Source organism: Malaya genurostris, chromosome 3 (assembly GCF_030247185.1).
Source record: "Malaya genurostris strain Urasoe2022 chromosome 3, Malgen_1.1, whole genome shotgun sequence".
NCBI lineage: Eukaryota > Metazoa > Arthropoda > Insecta > Diptera > Culicidae > Malaya > Malaya genurostris.
Genome location: NC_080572.1, coordinates 2,038,528 through 2,055,251, shown reverse-complemented (window position 1 = coordinate 2,055,251; position 16,724 = coordinate 2,038,528). Strand labels below are relative to the sequence as shown.

General features: G+C 39.8%; 1 protein-coding gene across 5 annotated transcripts in view; it reads right to left on the bottom strand.

Moving 5' to 3' along the window:
* The window catches only part of LOC131437093 (protein kinase C, brain isozyme-like), a 122,654-nt gene extending 109,579 nt beyond the window's left edge, over nt 1-13,075 (bottom strand). The window contains exons 1-2 of one of the 5 annotated variants that reach the window (XM_058606192.1): nt 12,873-13,075; nt 11,134-11,489 (exon numbers count right to left, since the gene is read on the bottom strand). In XM_058606192.1, the coding sequence (XP_058462175.1) occupies nt 11,134-11,315 (182 nt within the window). In that variant the 5' untranslated portion in view covers nt 11,316-11,489; nt 12,873-13,075. Of the gene's footprint in view, nt 1-11,133; nt 11,490-12,779; nt 12,803-12,872 lie in introns of those variants that run through there. The other 4 variants (XM_058606189.1, XM_058606190.1, XM_058606193.1 and 1 more) reach the window with 4 other exon arrangements.
* Nucleotides 13,076-16,724: the final 3,649 nt, after the last annotated feature.

The window sequence follows — 16,724 nt, the reverse complement described above, 5'->3', positions numbered from 1 at the left end:
AAAGCAGGTCAAAGGAGAAAAAATATAGATGCAGAAAAAAATGAAAATTTAGGGAAGAATCAGGAATCAGGAATCAGAACAAATTGGCTCAAATGGCACGTTCCCCTTGATATTTGGAGATTTGTGCCTTGCCATCAATTTGTTTTTAGCATCATTTTCCCGATATATAAGAGGGAAGGATTGAAAGGAAATGGTAAGGGTTGGACTAGGAGGATGGGAAAAATTGACGACACAAAAACACATAAAAGCAGAAGTAAATTCTGCACCCCTAAGGGATGCCGAACAATCTGCTGAGGATCACATTTAGTGGAAGCAGAGGTAAATTCTGAACCTCTACGAGGTCCCGAACAGTTAATAAAACCTCCAACCCCCGAGAGGATTTAGAGATCTTACAAAAGCGACACCATTCTGAACTCCCGGAAGAATGCAGAACGATTCGCAGTATGTATGAGCAGAAGTAAATTCGGCACCCCCTAAAGGATGCCAAACAATCTGCTAAACCCTATTTAAGGTGAATACAGAAGGGATTCATTCACTCCAGGAAGAACGATGAACCCTTCTGACTATAGCTCCTTACCACATTGGGTGAGAAACGAGAGAATATCCTTCAATTTTAGCTCCGCATACACAGACTCAACCATGTATGGAGAACCAAAAACCCGGATACGTAGCTGCGTCAATGTGGGACAGTTACATATCAGATGATATGAAGTACCATAATCGCATTCACACAAATCACACGAATAATACTCAGCACGTTGAGTTTGCAATATCCAGTCAGAGCTCTGACCAGAACACTGCAATGGTGCTTGGAAAAATGCAGTAGACACTTTGACATTTTCAGATTTAAATCTGGTAGAAATGCTTTTGTCTGAGCGCAAGTTTGCAAGCTGCGCCATTAGCTGGCATGTTTGGATGCAGCCCAAGAACGAATCTTGTGCTTTATCCAACTAGTTGAAAGTGGTAAAGCTGGTTCAGGACCAACGAAATCATTCGTTGCACCAGCTCTAGCCAACTCATCAGCCCATTCATTTCCAGTAATACCAGAATGGCCGGGTACCCATAAGAAGTAAACAGCATTTGAAATGCTGAGGTCTTCAATTTGAGTTCGACATGCGATCACTAGATTCGACCGTGAGTCATTCGAACTGAGTGCTTTTAAGGCTGCCTGACTGTCGGAACAAAAATAAATTCGTTTACCACAGATCCTCTGCTGAAGTGCCGATTGTACTCCACACAGAATCGCGTAGATTTCTGCTTGGAACACAGTACAGTATCTACCAAGTGAATGAGACTGCTCCAGCCTCATTTCACGACAGTAGACACCAGCACCAGCACGACCATTCAACAGAGAACCGTCCGTATAACAAACTATGTGTTCATCAAGTTGTCGTTCCAGACAACCAGACAACCATTCCTGACGAAGAGGATAGCTCACATTGAATGTTTTGAAAGGAAAACTGCATGTGAGAGTTAGGTCACAAGCGAGTGTGGCTGGTAGCATAATCTAATGGGTTACTGTTCCAAAGCCCTGTAACCTTAAGACGGTATGCACAAGATAATGCTTCTTGTTTTAGGAACACATGTAGTGGTTTAATGCACAGTAGCGCCTCTAGAGCCGCAGTAGGAGTTGTCGTGAAAATATTGAGTCTTAAATTAAATTTCCACCCTATATGAAATGCTTCAAAAATTTCAATTCTGTTATAAATGTTCCTGAAGGTACATCTCTTCATTTTCAGCAGTGTTAATGATTGCAATTGGTTCAGATAACATTTGTAAATCTATTTTCTATAGAAAAATTAATTTCAAGGGGTTCTTTCTTTCTTTCTTTCACAGACGTGTTTTATTACATTTCCAAAGCACTGTAAACGGAGACATCGTATTAGATTCAAAGTCCCACCATACCAATCATAAATTTCCCATCGAACTTGTACGCGGGACATCAAACTAAATACAAATTATAATACCCCTAGGTCCCATACAAACAAGATCGTTATTATTTGCTTCACGGGATGAACTAGTTAGCATAGCCTATTCTTCTATTTAGTCTTGACAAGTGATTGTTACCGAAAATGTTCTATAATTGGCAACATTCGTCAATGTTACTATAGTTAAAGTTTGCTTCATTTAGAATTGGAACAAACTTTTGCTCATATTGTGGCGCTCCTGGTGGACAGATTTGGAAGCTCTTAGCGCCCACGTGTCGGGAATTTTGTCAGCTTCACGTATGATTTTTGACATTCCGAAAATCGACTGTACTTTGTAAACAATCAACATGGAAGCCGAAAGAAGGAAAAAAAATTGTGCACAGTTATTAGGAAAATCCATTGTGGTCTGCATTTAGGCTAGCTAAACAGCTGAGTTTGCCCAGAAATACCGTATGGCGCGTTGTCAAACGGTGTAAGGAAACATTGACGACGATTCGGAAGCCTCAAGCCGATCGTCGGAGTCGAACTGACGACCGGAAATTGCGTGGTAAGATTTTGAAGACGATTAAGAGGAATCCTAATCTGTCGGACCGTGATTTGGCCAGAAAATTCGGTGCTGCCTATAGTACCGTAAGGAGAACTCGACTCCGGGAAGGAATCAAGTCGTATCGAGCTAGCAAACAGCCAAATCGGACAATGAAACAGAATAGTGTGGTCAAAATTCGCGCTCGGAAACTATATGACCAGGTGCTGACCAAGTTCAACGGGTGTCTTCTGATGGACGATGAAACCTGTGTCAAGGCTGACTTCGGTCAAATCCCAGGTCAAAAATTTTACTTGGCAACGGCTCGGGGGGATGTTCCAGCCAAATTTAAATTTGTTTTTGCCGACAAATTTGCAAGAAAATTTATGATTTGGCCGGGCATTTGCAGCTGCGGCAAAAAAACGAAAGTTTTCGTTACAAATAAGACAATGACATCTGTTGTATATGTATTTGTAACCTTCATGTCTGTCTTATATTAAGTTTATCCGATATAATAAATCAGTTGATACTGTGCAAGCCAACCGTCTATACACTGTATATCGATCCGTGCGAGATCACAACATGGCGCAGCCGGTAATAAAGTGATGAAAATAAAAAAACATCCATCAACTCCGACTCCGGATAAGCCGAACCTTCGGATTACACTTAAACGGAAAAAGTTACCGCAGAGGAGTTATTTGGATAAGTTTACGGCCGAACAGGTTGCACGTATAGCCACATTGCGGCCAATAGGAAGACCCCGCGGAACAGCCATTTTGCAACAATATACCGAAGAGACTTTCAGGATGGATAGCTTCAAGCGACCGGATACTTTGGAGTCAGCAGGGAATGTGGCTGAGCATTGGAAAAAATTTAAGCAACAAATGGAGTTTTTTATGATAGCCATTGGATATGATACAAAGCCCGATAAAGTTAAAGTTGCGACACTGTTGAACTTGATCGGTGATGATGCGGTTGAAGTGTTTAACACGTTTGGTTTTGATGATGAAGAAGGCAGAACGTATGCGAAGGTGGTGGAAAAGTTCGATGCCTACTGCAATCCAAAGAAGATCCAGCTTAGAGTGCAAAAAGTTAGGTACATGGGCCACTTATTTTCAGCAAAAGGAATGGAACCGGATCCAGGGCGTACGAGAGCAATCATCGAAATGGATCTGCCAAACAACACAAAGGCATTGCAACGGTTCTTGGGAACAATAAACTACCTTCGAAGTTTTCTTCCTCGTCTAGCAGAATTAACTGCTCCACTAAGAGAGCTACTAAAAAAAGATACGGGTTTCAAATGGCTGCCAATTCATACGGACGCGGTTAACAAAATTAAAGAATCAATCACCACAGCACCAGTCCTAAGTATTTTTGACGAGAGCAAAGAAATAGTAATCCAAGCGGATGCTTCAAAATGTGGACTAGGAGCATGTCTCTTGCAAGATGGAAAGCCGGTAGCGTACAGTTCAAGAAGTCTTTCAACCAGCGAACAAAATTATGCCCAAGTGGAAAAGGAGTTTTTAGCCATTCTCTTCGCGTGCAAAAAGTATCACCACTACATTTATGGAAGAGAAGTTAACGTGCAAACCGACCATAAACCTCTAGTAGCGCTGATGATGAAACCGGTGTCAAAAATTCATGCCTCAAGGTTGCAACGAATTAAGATGAAGCTTTCAAAATATGATATAAAACTGCATTATGTTCCAGGAAAACACATGTACTTAGCTGATTTTCTTTCGAGAGCATATATTCAATCAGAAGAAAAACCATCGTCTAGTTTGGATTATGTAGTACACACAATAAATGTTTAGAGTGACAAGCTAGAGGAGTTCAAGATAGAAACGAACAAGGATCCGGTTCTTTCTAAATTGCTACAGCTTTACCGAAGGGGCTGGCCGAATGACCGTTCCAAACTTGATGAGGACTTACGATACTATTGGCAGTTTAAAGATAAGTTGTATGAAGACGGCGGGTTGTTATTCATGGAAGAAAAAATATTCGTACCTGGCACTATGAGACGACAAATGTTACAACTGCTCCACGAAACGCATGGAGGAATAACGAAAACTAAGAAAAGGGCAGAGACAATTTTTTTCTGGCCCAGGATGAACAAGGATATCGAAGATACTGTCGCAACGTGCACTGTTTGTGAGAAGTTTCACAGGTCAAATATCAAGGAGCCTTTGATATCACTCCCAATTCCAACAAGATGTTTCGAACAGTTGGGTAGTGATTTTCTCGAGTTGGGAGGAAAACCGTTCCTTTTAATAGCTGATTACTTTTCGAAGTGGATACACGTAGTAGAGACTAAAGGAAAATCGGCAAAGGATGTTTGTGAGGTATTCAGACGTACATTCTGCATCTTCGGTGTTCCTAAAACAATTGTTTGCGATAATAATCCTTTCAATTCTGCAGCAGTGAGAGACTTATGTGCCAAATGGGGTTGTCAAATCGTTACGAGTAGCCCAAATTATCCACAAGTCAACGGATTCAGTGAACGGTGTGTGCAAACGGTGAAACGAATAATGCGGAAGTGTGCTGAAGATAATGTGGATTTTTACTATGCGTTATTGGAGTACAATAACACTCCCGCAGCTGGCCTTAGTGCATCACCAGCCGAGATTTTGATGGGAAGGAGCTTGAGGTCAAAGTTGCCGATGGCAGAAAAGCGGCTCAAAGGAATGAAGGATGATGTAATTAGGGAGCAATTAGGAGAAAATCAGCGAAGATACAAGCAAGACTACGATAAGTCAGCACACCCGATATCTGATTTTAAAGAAGGAGATTTAATACTCGCGCAAGATCAAACAAACAAAAAATGGGTGAGGGGTGAAATATTAAGAAAATTAGCTCAACCAAGATCGTATGTAGTGAGAACAAATTCAGCAGATTATAGGCGAAACTCTAGATTTATAAGAAGAAGAGACACTTGAAAAGGGGAGATGTTGTATATGTATTTGTAACCTTCATGTCTGTCTTATATTAAGTTTATCCGATATAATAAATCAGTTGATACTGTGCAAGTCAACCGTCTATACACTGTATATCGATCCGTGCGAGATCACAACAACATCGGAACTATACCAAAAAGAGTGTCTCCAAAAACGAATTTTGCCGTTCATTCGATCCCACGACCATCCTGTAATGTTTTGGCCAGATTTGGCAAGCTGTCATTACAGCAAAGCCGTTTAAGAATGGTATGCAGAGAAAGTGGTCCAGTTTGTTCCGAAAAACCTTAACCCACTCAACTGCCCCCAGTTCCGCCCTATTGAGAAATACTGGGCAATCATGAAGAGGAGATTCAAGGCAAAGGGAAACGTTGTCAAAGACATCAATCAGATGACGACCTGGTGGAATAAGATAGCTAAAACAATGGACGAAAAAGGTGTGCGCCGCCTACTGAGCCGTGTTACAGGAAAAATTCGAGAATTCCTTCAAAACCGTGACGAATAATTTTATCCGTATTTTTTCTTAAAAGTATGAAGAAAACGCTACATTTGTATAAAAAAAGATCTTGAATACAGTAATAAATAACTGAAATACAGGCAATTGTCTTTGTTCCAATTCTATTTGAAGCAAGCTTTATATTAGTTATGTTCACCCTTGTTCTGAATAACGACGTATTAATTTTTCGATCGTATTTCATTTGTATTCTCAATGACGCTAGCAAAATTAAAGGTAGCTGGGATTCGATCGAACCACATTCGATCAAAAAATCGAATTATTAAATAATGTCCGTGGAAACACAGCGTTTTCTTCATTCCGGTATTCAGCGTTGCTAAAGACTGGCCTAGAAAGTATGGACGCAACCAAAAACCGCTGCCATTTCGCAATGGTTCAGAATCTGTCAATTTTTATGGCTGCGTCCTGTTGTTTACACTCTTCTCTAACCACTTGTGCATTTGTTTAATCGTTTTCATTAGTTTGTTTCGAAATGCGTAGACTTCCAGCAGAACAACGTCGAAAAATTGTGTACAAATGGTGCACAAAACGCAGACTGTTACTGAGTTTGAATCTTCGAACCTATAAGAAGCAGAAACAACCAAAACGTAGTCCGAAACAAGAAACATCGATCAGGCCGAGGGTTCGAAAGCTGTACAACACGATTCTTGCTGGAAACTTGATCTGCATAATCATGGACGACGAAACCTACATGAAACTCGATTACAAATCCTTACCGAGACCACAATATTATACGGTGCGAGAAGGGCACGTGTTAAACCAGTCCGAGACATCGATTAAAGTCAAAAAATTTGGTAAGAAAGCTATGGTCTGACAAGCAATTTGTAGCTGCGGTAAGATTTCGAAACCCTTCATCACCACTGCTTCAATGAACAGCGAAATATACATCAAGGAATGTGTACAAAACGATTTCGATCCATGATTCGAAGCCACAAGGATCCTGTTGTCTTCTAGCCAGATCTTGCTTCTTGCCACTACTCAAAATCAACGGTAGAATGGTGTACTACCAAAAATGTCACTTTCATCCCAATAGACATGAATCCACCAAATTGCCCACAACTTCGACCAATTGAGGAATTTTGGGCATTAACGAAGGCACATCTTAGGAAGCATGTCTCGGCAGCCGAAACCATTCAACAGTTCGAAAAAGATTAGAAAAAAGAGTCAAAACTTTTTTTTTTATTTAAAAGTTATTTTATTCAGGCCTATTTGCGTACAAGCTTTACGTGCCCGATTTAGCTGAGTTTTTAGATAATTTTTTTTTTGTATTGGATCTCGTCGTCGTCCTTTTTCTAGGGGGAGAGGAGCTTCCATTTTCCTCCTGCGAGGATTGAAGGGCAGTTTGTTCGTGGTTCGTCTCGTCATACATTGCCGTGGTATTGTTGTTGATTTCGTTGCTAGTTGCTGTAGATGCGCCTTGGTTCTCGTATCAAAGGTCGAATTTTGCACTGTCTGAAATCAACAATAATTGTATTCTTTCGTACCGGCGGTAGCTTTTGTTCGTTTGGTTCACTCATTTTAGAGGTCTATTGTTCACTACACAATACTGTACTTGGTTTCTTCTGTCCCCAACGTAAGCGGTTTTGGTTTATCGACTAACTTGGTTGAGATGTGAAACCGAACTGAGGGTGGTGGTGTTCTGTCACATTTTGCTGATGATACTGCCATTCTTTACAAAGTTCGTGTCATTAATGCTCTGAAGATCTAGACGCTCTAACTGAAAATTTTACAAGCTGGAAAATTGTGATCAATGCACCAAAAACTCAGGTCATCCTGTTTCCACATTCAAGATCTCCAAAACTTGTTCCATCAGACGAATGCCGAATACGATTCGGTGATGAGGTCATCTAATGGTCCGACGAAATTATCTATCTAGGACACACCTTTGACAAACATCTGATATTCGGGTCACATGTTGACAAAATCGTTAAAAAATGCCGCATACTCATTAGGTCTCTGTATCCGCTGATTTGTAGAACATCTAAACTGTGCCTGAAGAATCAGATGGCTGTCTATAAACAATTCATCTACCCCGCAATTGAATACGCAGTCCCTGTTTGGCGGGGCAGTTCACGAACACACAAACTTAGGCTTCAGCGCATTCAAAGTATGATCTTGAAGATGATTATAAATCTACCCCCTTGGACAAGGACTAGTGAAGTACATGAGATGGCCTCCCTGGATATACTAGAACAAAAATTCGAACAATACTGCACGAAATTTGAAGAGAGGTGCTCAATCTCTCAATCTCAATCCAAGATTATTAAGTTTCCTTTTACAAACCATCAGCGACTAGGTTCCATAAAAGTGGGGATAGTACACCACCTTGAGGACACCCACAGACACTCAGCTTTCTAATCTCTGCTTGCCGAAGCGATAAACAAAGAAGTCGATTACTAAGCATTGCGTATATGCAATTTGTGATACTTGAAGGTATGCCATGACCACAGGCTGCTTCCAGAATTGAATTGAAAGACACGTTATCAAAGGCACCTTCAATATCTAGGAAAACTCCCAAGCAAGATTGCTTTTGTGAGAAAGTTTTTTCAATGTTGTACACAACATCATGTAACAGGGTTGTAGTGGACTTTCCACGCTGGTAAGCATGTTGCATTCTATGTAGCGGATGATCGCCCAAACTAACATTCCTGATATAGTGATCGACTATGCGTTCCACTGTTTTAAGAAGAAATGAGCTAAGACTGATAGGCCTGAAACTCTTCGCTTCCTCATAAGTGTCGCGACCGCCTTTGGGAATAAATTTCACAATTATTTCCTGCCAAACTTTGGGAATAATTTTCACAATTATTTCCTGCCAAACTCTTGGAATATATCCTGTCGCAAGACTAAAAGTAAGTATTTTCTTCAAAACTTGTTTGAAATGTTCATACCCTTTCTACTACAGTAACACTGGGAAAACTCGATCCTTTCCAGGAGACTTGTACGGAGCAAAACTCTCAACTGCCCATTTGACGGATTCAATCGTCACAACGCTTCGAGCAAGGGCCCAAGAATCGCAACTACCTGAAAAAGTCTCGGGAAGAGCTGTCGGTGATGGATCCATACATCCTGGAAAGTGAGTATTAAAAAGATAGTGAGCTACATCACCTTCATCAGACAAGTGTTCACCATCTGAAGTTCTTAAGAAACTGACAATCAAGTCCTTAGACTTCGAAAGTAACTTATTTAATCTGCTAGCCTCGTTGAGACTAGAGACATTTGTGCAAAGGCTTTTCCAACCACTTCGTTTAGACGATCGAAGAGCATTTTTGTAAGCCCTTCGAGCCGACACGAATGCCCCCGACCCATCTCTGTATCGGTGGTTCCAAGCTCTTCTGCATAGTTTCCTTAGTCTAGCAAGCTCAGCATTCCACCAAAGAGTTCCTCTAGTAGCTAGCACAATCCGAAGTGGACAAGCTTCTTCATATGCTGCAACTATGAGTGAGTTTGTCTCGTCCAAATTTTCCAAATCAATTGAGGTTTTAATTGTTGTTTGGTATCCGTCAAATCTAGTCGCCAAGCCCTCTTCATAGAGGGCCCAGTGTGTAGATTTGGGATTACGGTATGTGATAATATGAAATTCAACGTTTGAATGATCAAAGAAGATGTACTTATGATCAGACAACGAAGGTTCGAGCTCCTCGGAGACGAGCCAATTCACCAACTCATGCGCAATTCTATCAGAGCAGAGAGTTACGTCCAAAACCTCCTCTCTTCCAGATCTCGCAAAAGTTGGACGATTTCCTGCATTGACTATGTGCAGGTTTGTACTGCTCACAAATTTCATTAGGATTAGTCATACCGTTCTTGTTGAAGGTAACAAAGACTGGGTTTAACAATTTTCCAAAGTAGAAGTTTCCCTTTTGGAAATATGGTTCTTGAACCAAAGCTATAGAAGCTTTACCTTCTTGCAGAAGTCTGGATAGATTTATAGTTGCTGTACGTTTACACTATAACCATTATCAATTAGAGTAATGAACACTCCATCTCCAGCATTTATCGTACAACAACTAGAAGAAACCAAATATATTGGATTATAATCGCCTATAGCGAACCATGTAAAGATTTTTTTTAATGTTTTAATCATTTAAATCCCACGAGTTGCGAAGAAAGAAGTCGTCCACTGTGCCAGAGTTTCGCTTAACACAGTAAGGGAAAACCCCAAGATATTCCGTTCACGACTGCATTGTTTAACCTCCTGCAGCCATTCAGTCATCGGCACGGAAATACACCTTGACTTAGGAGATCCTATTTTTGTGGCCTTTTACGACATGGAACAGGAAACCAGTGGATCAATTCTTGGTAGAAAGTAATTCCGCCGGATGCCACACGGCTTACCTGTTTGGTGGACTTATACCACCGGTACAGGTGGACCGTAGCGTTATTCTTAGCCAGTTGAGAAACCGCTACCGACACTACACGGCTATCTAGGCTGCTCAGAAAGGGAAGTTGACATTGATGGTCAACTTCCATGGATGGCCGAGCAGCCAGACCTTCTATTTACTTTCCAAGTATAAGTATACTAAAAATTGTTAAATTGTTAAATTGAGCGGTCACTGCAGTTCTAAGGAAATTCAAAATTAAGAAGCTGATCTAAAAACTTGATCTCTTTTCAATAAAAAGTTTGACTATCAAAAACTACTAAATATTGAAAACCAAATCCATCAAGTGATAAATTAAGTCCTGCCATTTCTGTTTTTTATTCGTCAAATTTTCAAATCCATCTCTCCGTCCAAGTTCCAGAATTGGCACTCGTATCGCTACCAGTATCTATCGATATATCGTACTCACCTAGATGAATACGCCATGCATGCATACATACTTACACACATACATTCACACAGGAATGACAAATGCCATTCAACGATAGGCAATAAATCTGCTCTCATGAATACCCTAATAGATCGCAGTAGCCTGAGCAGCGCGATGGAATGCAAATCCTTGTCGTAAATCTTCGTCATCGATCATTTCACAGCCTACTCAATGACGAATGTGGGGGCGGTGGAACCATTTGTGTTACACTCCTTTAATGCTATTCAGCCCACTGAGACTGGAACCATTGATAGTACAATGTTCTTATAGGTATTTTTGTTTCTTTTCGTAATATGACAAATTTTATTGAAACAGACACAGACGGATTTGAAAAGTGGGTGTAATTTTTCTCACCCACAGTGAATCAAGTCAAGTGGGTAGGATATTTCGTTTGTTTTTACTTACCAGATGAAATCCTTGCAGTGAGAACAGAACGTAGGCTGCTTGAAGAATCGCGGAATGAAGCGATGATCTTTGACATTATAGACGTTTTTCTTCTTGAGTGCACCCTTCCGTCCACGGTTACGCATGGCGAATTTGTTCTCACCCTCTGGAATCTCGTCCAGAGTGTTATCGTCGTCCGCCATGATGATGGTGATGGGATAACGAAGTGGTCGCTTCTCTAGTAACTCACAAAAACACTACAAAACGAGCCAATTCGTATACACTGTTTACCCGTATTACACTTTTTTTTCTTTTTTCACGGTCCAAAAATAATAAGAACGACCTGCTGTTGCTTCAGTTTCACGCTCGAATCAGCACTAAAATATGTAAGGACAAAGTTTGAGCTCAGTAATAACCGAAATCCCAGATCCCGACTCTGGTGGGAGGAGGGAGGCAACGTCCAACACGTGCTCACGAGAACAAGTGACACTCACTCACACAACAATACAACGAACGAACTTTCACTCAGAACACAAAACTTTCCCCATTCTCACACAATGTTTTGCTGATCGAGTGAAGCCATAAATTATTCTCGGCTAGCATTTTCCATCGAAACCCACACGCCCATACAACTGAACTGAGCGGGAGCATTTTCTCAGCTATTTCCTATTATACGAGTGTAGGTGAGTACGTCTGTATGGGGAAAAATGCGAATTTTGGTAGACGGAAAATTCACCGTGAAAATACTAATTGGAAAAGAATGGTTATTCGAAAAACTCGTGCTATGCCATCATTTACCAATATTGTTTAATAATACATTTCGGGCAAAGCTATGGATTCCTAAAATAGATGAAGCCATTAAAATGGACCGATTTGATAGGGAGAAATTTTCGCAACATTAACAGACATGAGCATTTATCGATTAGAAAAATGCTAAATTTGTTGGTCATGAAAACAGCATCTAGTTTTGCGGGAATCTAGTTTATACTGGTAAAGTTTTTCCGGCGGGCGCCAAATTCAATTGCAAAGGGAAGAAGATTAGGAAATAATAAGAACTAGAAAACAAGACCGACAAAAGAAGACTGAAAAGAGCACTCACGGCTAAACTATTTATCGACCACAACAGACACACATTATTATTAATTCAATTATGGTGTTATCATGTATTTGCACAATACAGATGCCTGCGAGGAAAAGAACGAAGCCAAATTGGATGAAAAGAAATAGCAACTATTGTGTGTACTTTTTATGTTTTCTCAGAAAAGCACAAAGTAACCAATATTCGCGTAAACAAAACCTCACACACGCATGTCGATTGCAGCGTTCCACAATTTTTGATTTCCGTCTTAACCCAACGAAATTCCGAATAAAATGTACTTCGTAGTGTTTTGTTCCCTCAAAACTCGGAACAATTTATAAAACGCGATACCCCGCTTTTATTCTCACAAAACAACAAACATGAAACTGCTCTCCGCACAGCTTCTCGAATGACAGAGCAGAAGGCTGGAATCTTCTTCACACTCCGCACCGTCCACGGCCCCGCTCCGGTAGGCAGCAAACTAAACCACCTTGAGAAACCACAATCTTTTTCTTCTCGTATTCACCATTTCGCACAAACGTTTATTAAGACAAATCAATCATCATGGATTCTCCAGACAAATCGTTACACTAAATCAGCTGGTTCGCGAACGAAAATTTTCTCCGATTCCCCTACACTGCACACGAATGACAGTAGTCCATGAGAAAAAACAAATTATCACTTCATTGGTTGGACTCACTCGGCTGGCTACCTTGACGATAATGGCAGGACCAACGACTATGGCTACTTTGGCAATGCAGCGCAGCAGAAAGCAACCAAGAAGAAGCGATTTTTACTATATCAGCTTTTCTTTCCTAAGCCTACTACTGGCAGCTGCGGAACGCGGACACATTCAACCCAATCGACATTACAAATCAGAGTGAGTACGACCGTTTCGTGTGGACAGAGTATGACCCGATCCAGCTCTACCGAAAAAAAAATCCAAAGAGCGAAAACTGGCCTCGGACGTACTCTTTGGTTCGTTGGGGAGCAGCTTTGACCCCAACTCACAAACGTGTACCAGGCAACATGCTGTTGGCTATTAGCCGTCTTGGAGCACGAGAATCGAGCAACTGAGAAAGAGTTCCGCCAGTTGAAAGGGGAGCAGTGATTGGAAATAACCGACTGTTCTCCGCTTCCCCAATGTTTCGTTCGACCACACTGATCGATAAGGGGAGCTAAACGATGGTGAGCTCCACCCACTCCGGTGAGTTCCTTTGATTGGATTATAGTGAGTTTCTGGCAAAGGCAGCAGCTAGATAGCGAACGAAGCAAGCCGAGTGCCTTCAATTGACATATGTGTAAAAAGTCGTGCTGATAGGTGACAAGGAGATAGTTACTAAACATTGAACGGTACTTGAGCGACATTTACGTAACGATCAAGTTTAGTCGACATCACCGATTAGTTTCAATTGCTGAGTTGGCTTAGAACAATCTTATGTTATTTGTAGCGTATCAATTCTATGCGTATGATTTCGAAACAATTTTCTTCTAAAATTTCTAAAATTCTCGATTGAAAGGTTTCCCCAATTTCGTAGATCAGGTCCCAAGTGCACAGCCTCGAACTCCTTTCCAGATCAATAGTTTTCGGTCCAATTTATCGAATGCAAAGTCTTGGTATTAGGAGAATTGTACCAATAGTCATCTCATTACTAGAGTCGGCATGTTATTTTACCGATTATTCAACATTCAATCAAGGAATTGGGATAAAATCAGGTACAACAGTACTGAATGTATGAATAATGAAAATAGTTCCAAATGTTATTCCGCATATAGAACAAACGTTCTCCATCCTGCATTAAGTAATGAGTGTCCTGTATATCTGATATTGCATGAAACGAAAAAAGAGAGAAATTATAAATTTTACAGGTGACATAATTCTTCAAACGATACAATTCATAACTACTTAACTTCTCAAATGACACAATATTCCATTCGTACAGAAACTTACTGGCTCCGAGTGTAATTTACTTCTGTGGCTCAGTCGACTAACTGGTGTGCTTTGTTGTGATCTAATGTTTTTCGGTTCAAGTCGCGTTGTTAATGTCGATCTTAAGATTTTTATTCCTTTCGTTTTAAAGCCATGTAATTTTCAAATAACACAATTTTACATGTTCTTGAATATAAATTTGTGTGAAATATGACACTCCATTTATGTGTGCATCTGATAAGATGTAAAGTCACAAGAATTTCTCGAACTGTGTACTAATTATGTCGCAATGCGTTATCCTTCATTACTTTGATGTCAGAAACACATATAGCTGGTTCTAGTTCAGTGTTCGGTAACACTGTTGCTTTTTGTTTGTCCCTTTCCAGGCACACGAGTGAAGTTGCCATTTACACCAGAGAATCAAAAAAATCCAGCATTCAATATTGTCACAAAAAAATTTTACTACAGATCATTAACTTTGCAATATCTAAAACATTTTTATAAAGGGAGCGGAGAGGTTATAATAAGAAAAAGCAACCAAGTAAGCAAGTTTAGTTTCTCTTCCGAATGTTTTGACACGATCACAAACATTTTCTTTACTATTTCGAAAGTGGTAAAGTACACAGAAAGAAGTTATGGATTTTACAGGTGACATAATTCTTCAAACGATACAATTCATAACTTCTCAAATGCCACAATATTCCATTCGTGCAGAAATTTGCTGGCTCCGAGTGTAGTTTGCACTTGGCTAGCAAGTGAGACTGTATGAATTTATATGCACGATTTACCAGCCAAGCAGATATGTGTCTCTGTGGCTTAGTCGACTAACTGGTGTGCTTTGTGACCTAATGTATTTCGGTTCAAGTCGCCGTTGTTGATGTCGATCTTTTGATTTTTATTTCTTTCGTTTTAAAGCCATGTAATTTTCAAATCACACAATTTTACATGTTCTTGAATATAAATTTGTGTGAAATATGACACTCCATTTATGTGCATCTGATAAGATGTAAAATCACAAGAATTTTTCGAACTGTGTATAGTACATTTCACATTGTAGTAAAATTGTTTGAAAATTCTAGTAACTTAGCAGAGAAAAATGAACGATTACGGTGACGAACTAGGGAATAACAGAAGAAAGTGTTATATCATAAGATATTTCTAGCAAATTTTCAAATGTTTATTCCAGTTGCCAAAATATTGGGGGGGGGAGGGAGGGGGGCATGGCCCCTACAATAAATTTTTGGAGGGGCAAAAAGTGCTTCGCCCCCGCATAGTTGGCGCATCTGGGTATGTGAACCTATTTAAATAACACAGCCGATGAACTACTCTTGTACCCCAAGGTTACTGGAACAGTTTAAACCGAGGACTACCGTCCCATTAAAGTGTTGCATACTCTGGAAAAAATTCTGGAACTTGTTGTTAAAGACCAGTTTATCAACTGTTTAAACACACAGAAAAAAATTATGAATTTTACAGGTGACAGAATTTCACAAACGATACAATTCACAACTACTAAATTTTTCAAATGACGCAATATTCCACTCGCACAGAATTTTACACACTCCGAGTGAAATTTGCACTCGGCTACCAAGTGCCACTGTATGGATTTATATGCATCAATTATTCCATGAACAGATATGAGCTCTGTGGTTCCGTTGAGTAACCGATGTGCTTGTGACCTAATGTTTAATGGTTCAAGTCGCGCTGCTGCCTAACGATCTTTTGTTTTTTATTTTGTTCGAATCAAGCCATGTAATTTTCAAATCACATAATTTTACATGTTCTTGAATGAACGTTTGTGTAAAATACGACGCTCCATTTATGTGCATCTTATATGATGTAAAATCCCAAGAATTTTTCGAGCTGTGCAGTAACAGTTAGCTGATACCGGAACAATCGGGATTTTTATGATATAAATTTGTTAGCTGACGATACTGTTCTGTTTATTACAGCTAAAGACTTCAAAGAAGCTGTTGCACCTTTAAACGTTGATCTAGGTTCGCTGGTTCGTTGGTTAAAATTTAAGGGGCGGGTTCACTTTTGAAAAATAATTTATTATTTTCTTTATATTTGCTTATAGTAAAACATTTTAAAAATATTCTGTGGAATTTTCAAGCCTATTGGAACGAAACTCTGAAAATTATGGACCTTTATCTATGGCTATCTCATTCTGCGAAGAAGCAAGAGCTCGCGGCACAGACCATAGATTTCTACTTCGATTGACTTCAAAACTTGACAAAATATTCTTGAATTGTTTCATTGTAATAATTTTTTGAAAGTGTTAGGTCCTACGGGCTCCCTGGAGTAATAAATTGTTTCCATTGATTTTATAGAAAAAAAAACACTTTTTTCTCGAAAGCAGGTTCGTGTCCATCGTCATTCAAAAACTACTGCACCAATCTTTTTCAAATTTAGAACACACTTTCTACATATAAAAAACCAGACCCCAACGTTTTCCTTTTCGTTGTTTGTTACTTTGGGGAGGTTTTATAGCTACAAAATGGCGGATTTTTTCGTGAAAAATAGTAAATTTTCACTTTGAACAACCACCAAAAATTAAAAAAAATTAAAAATAATCAAACAGAAACGTTGGGGTCTAGAAAA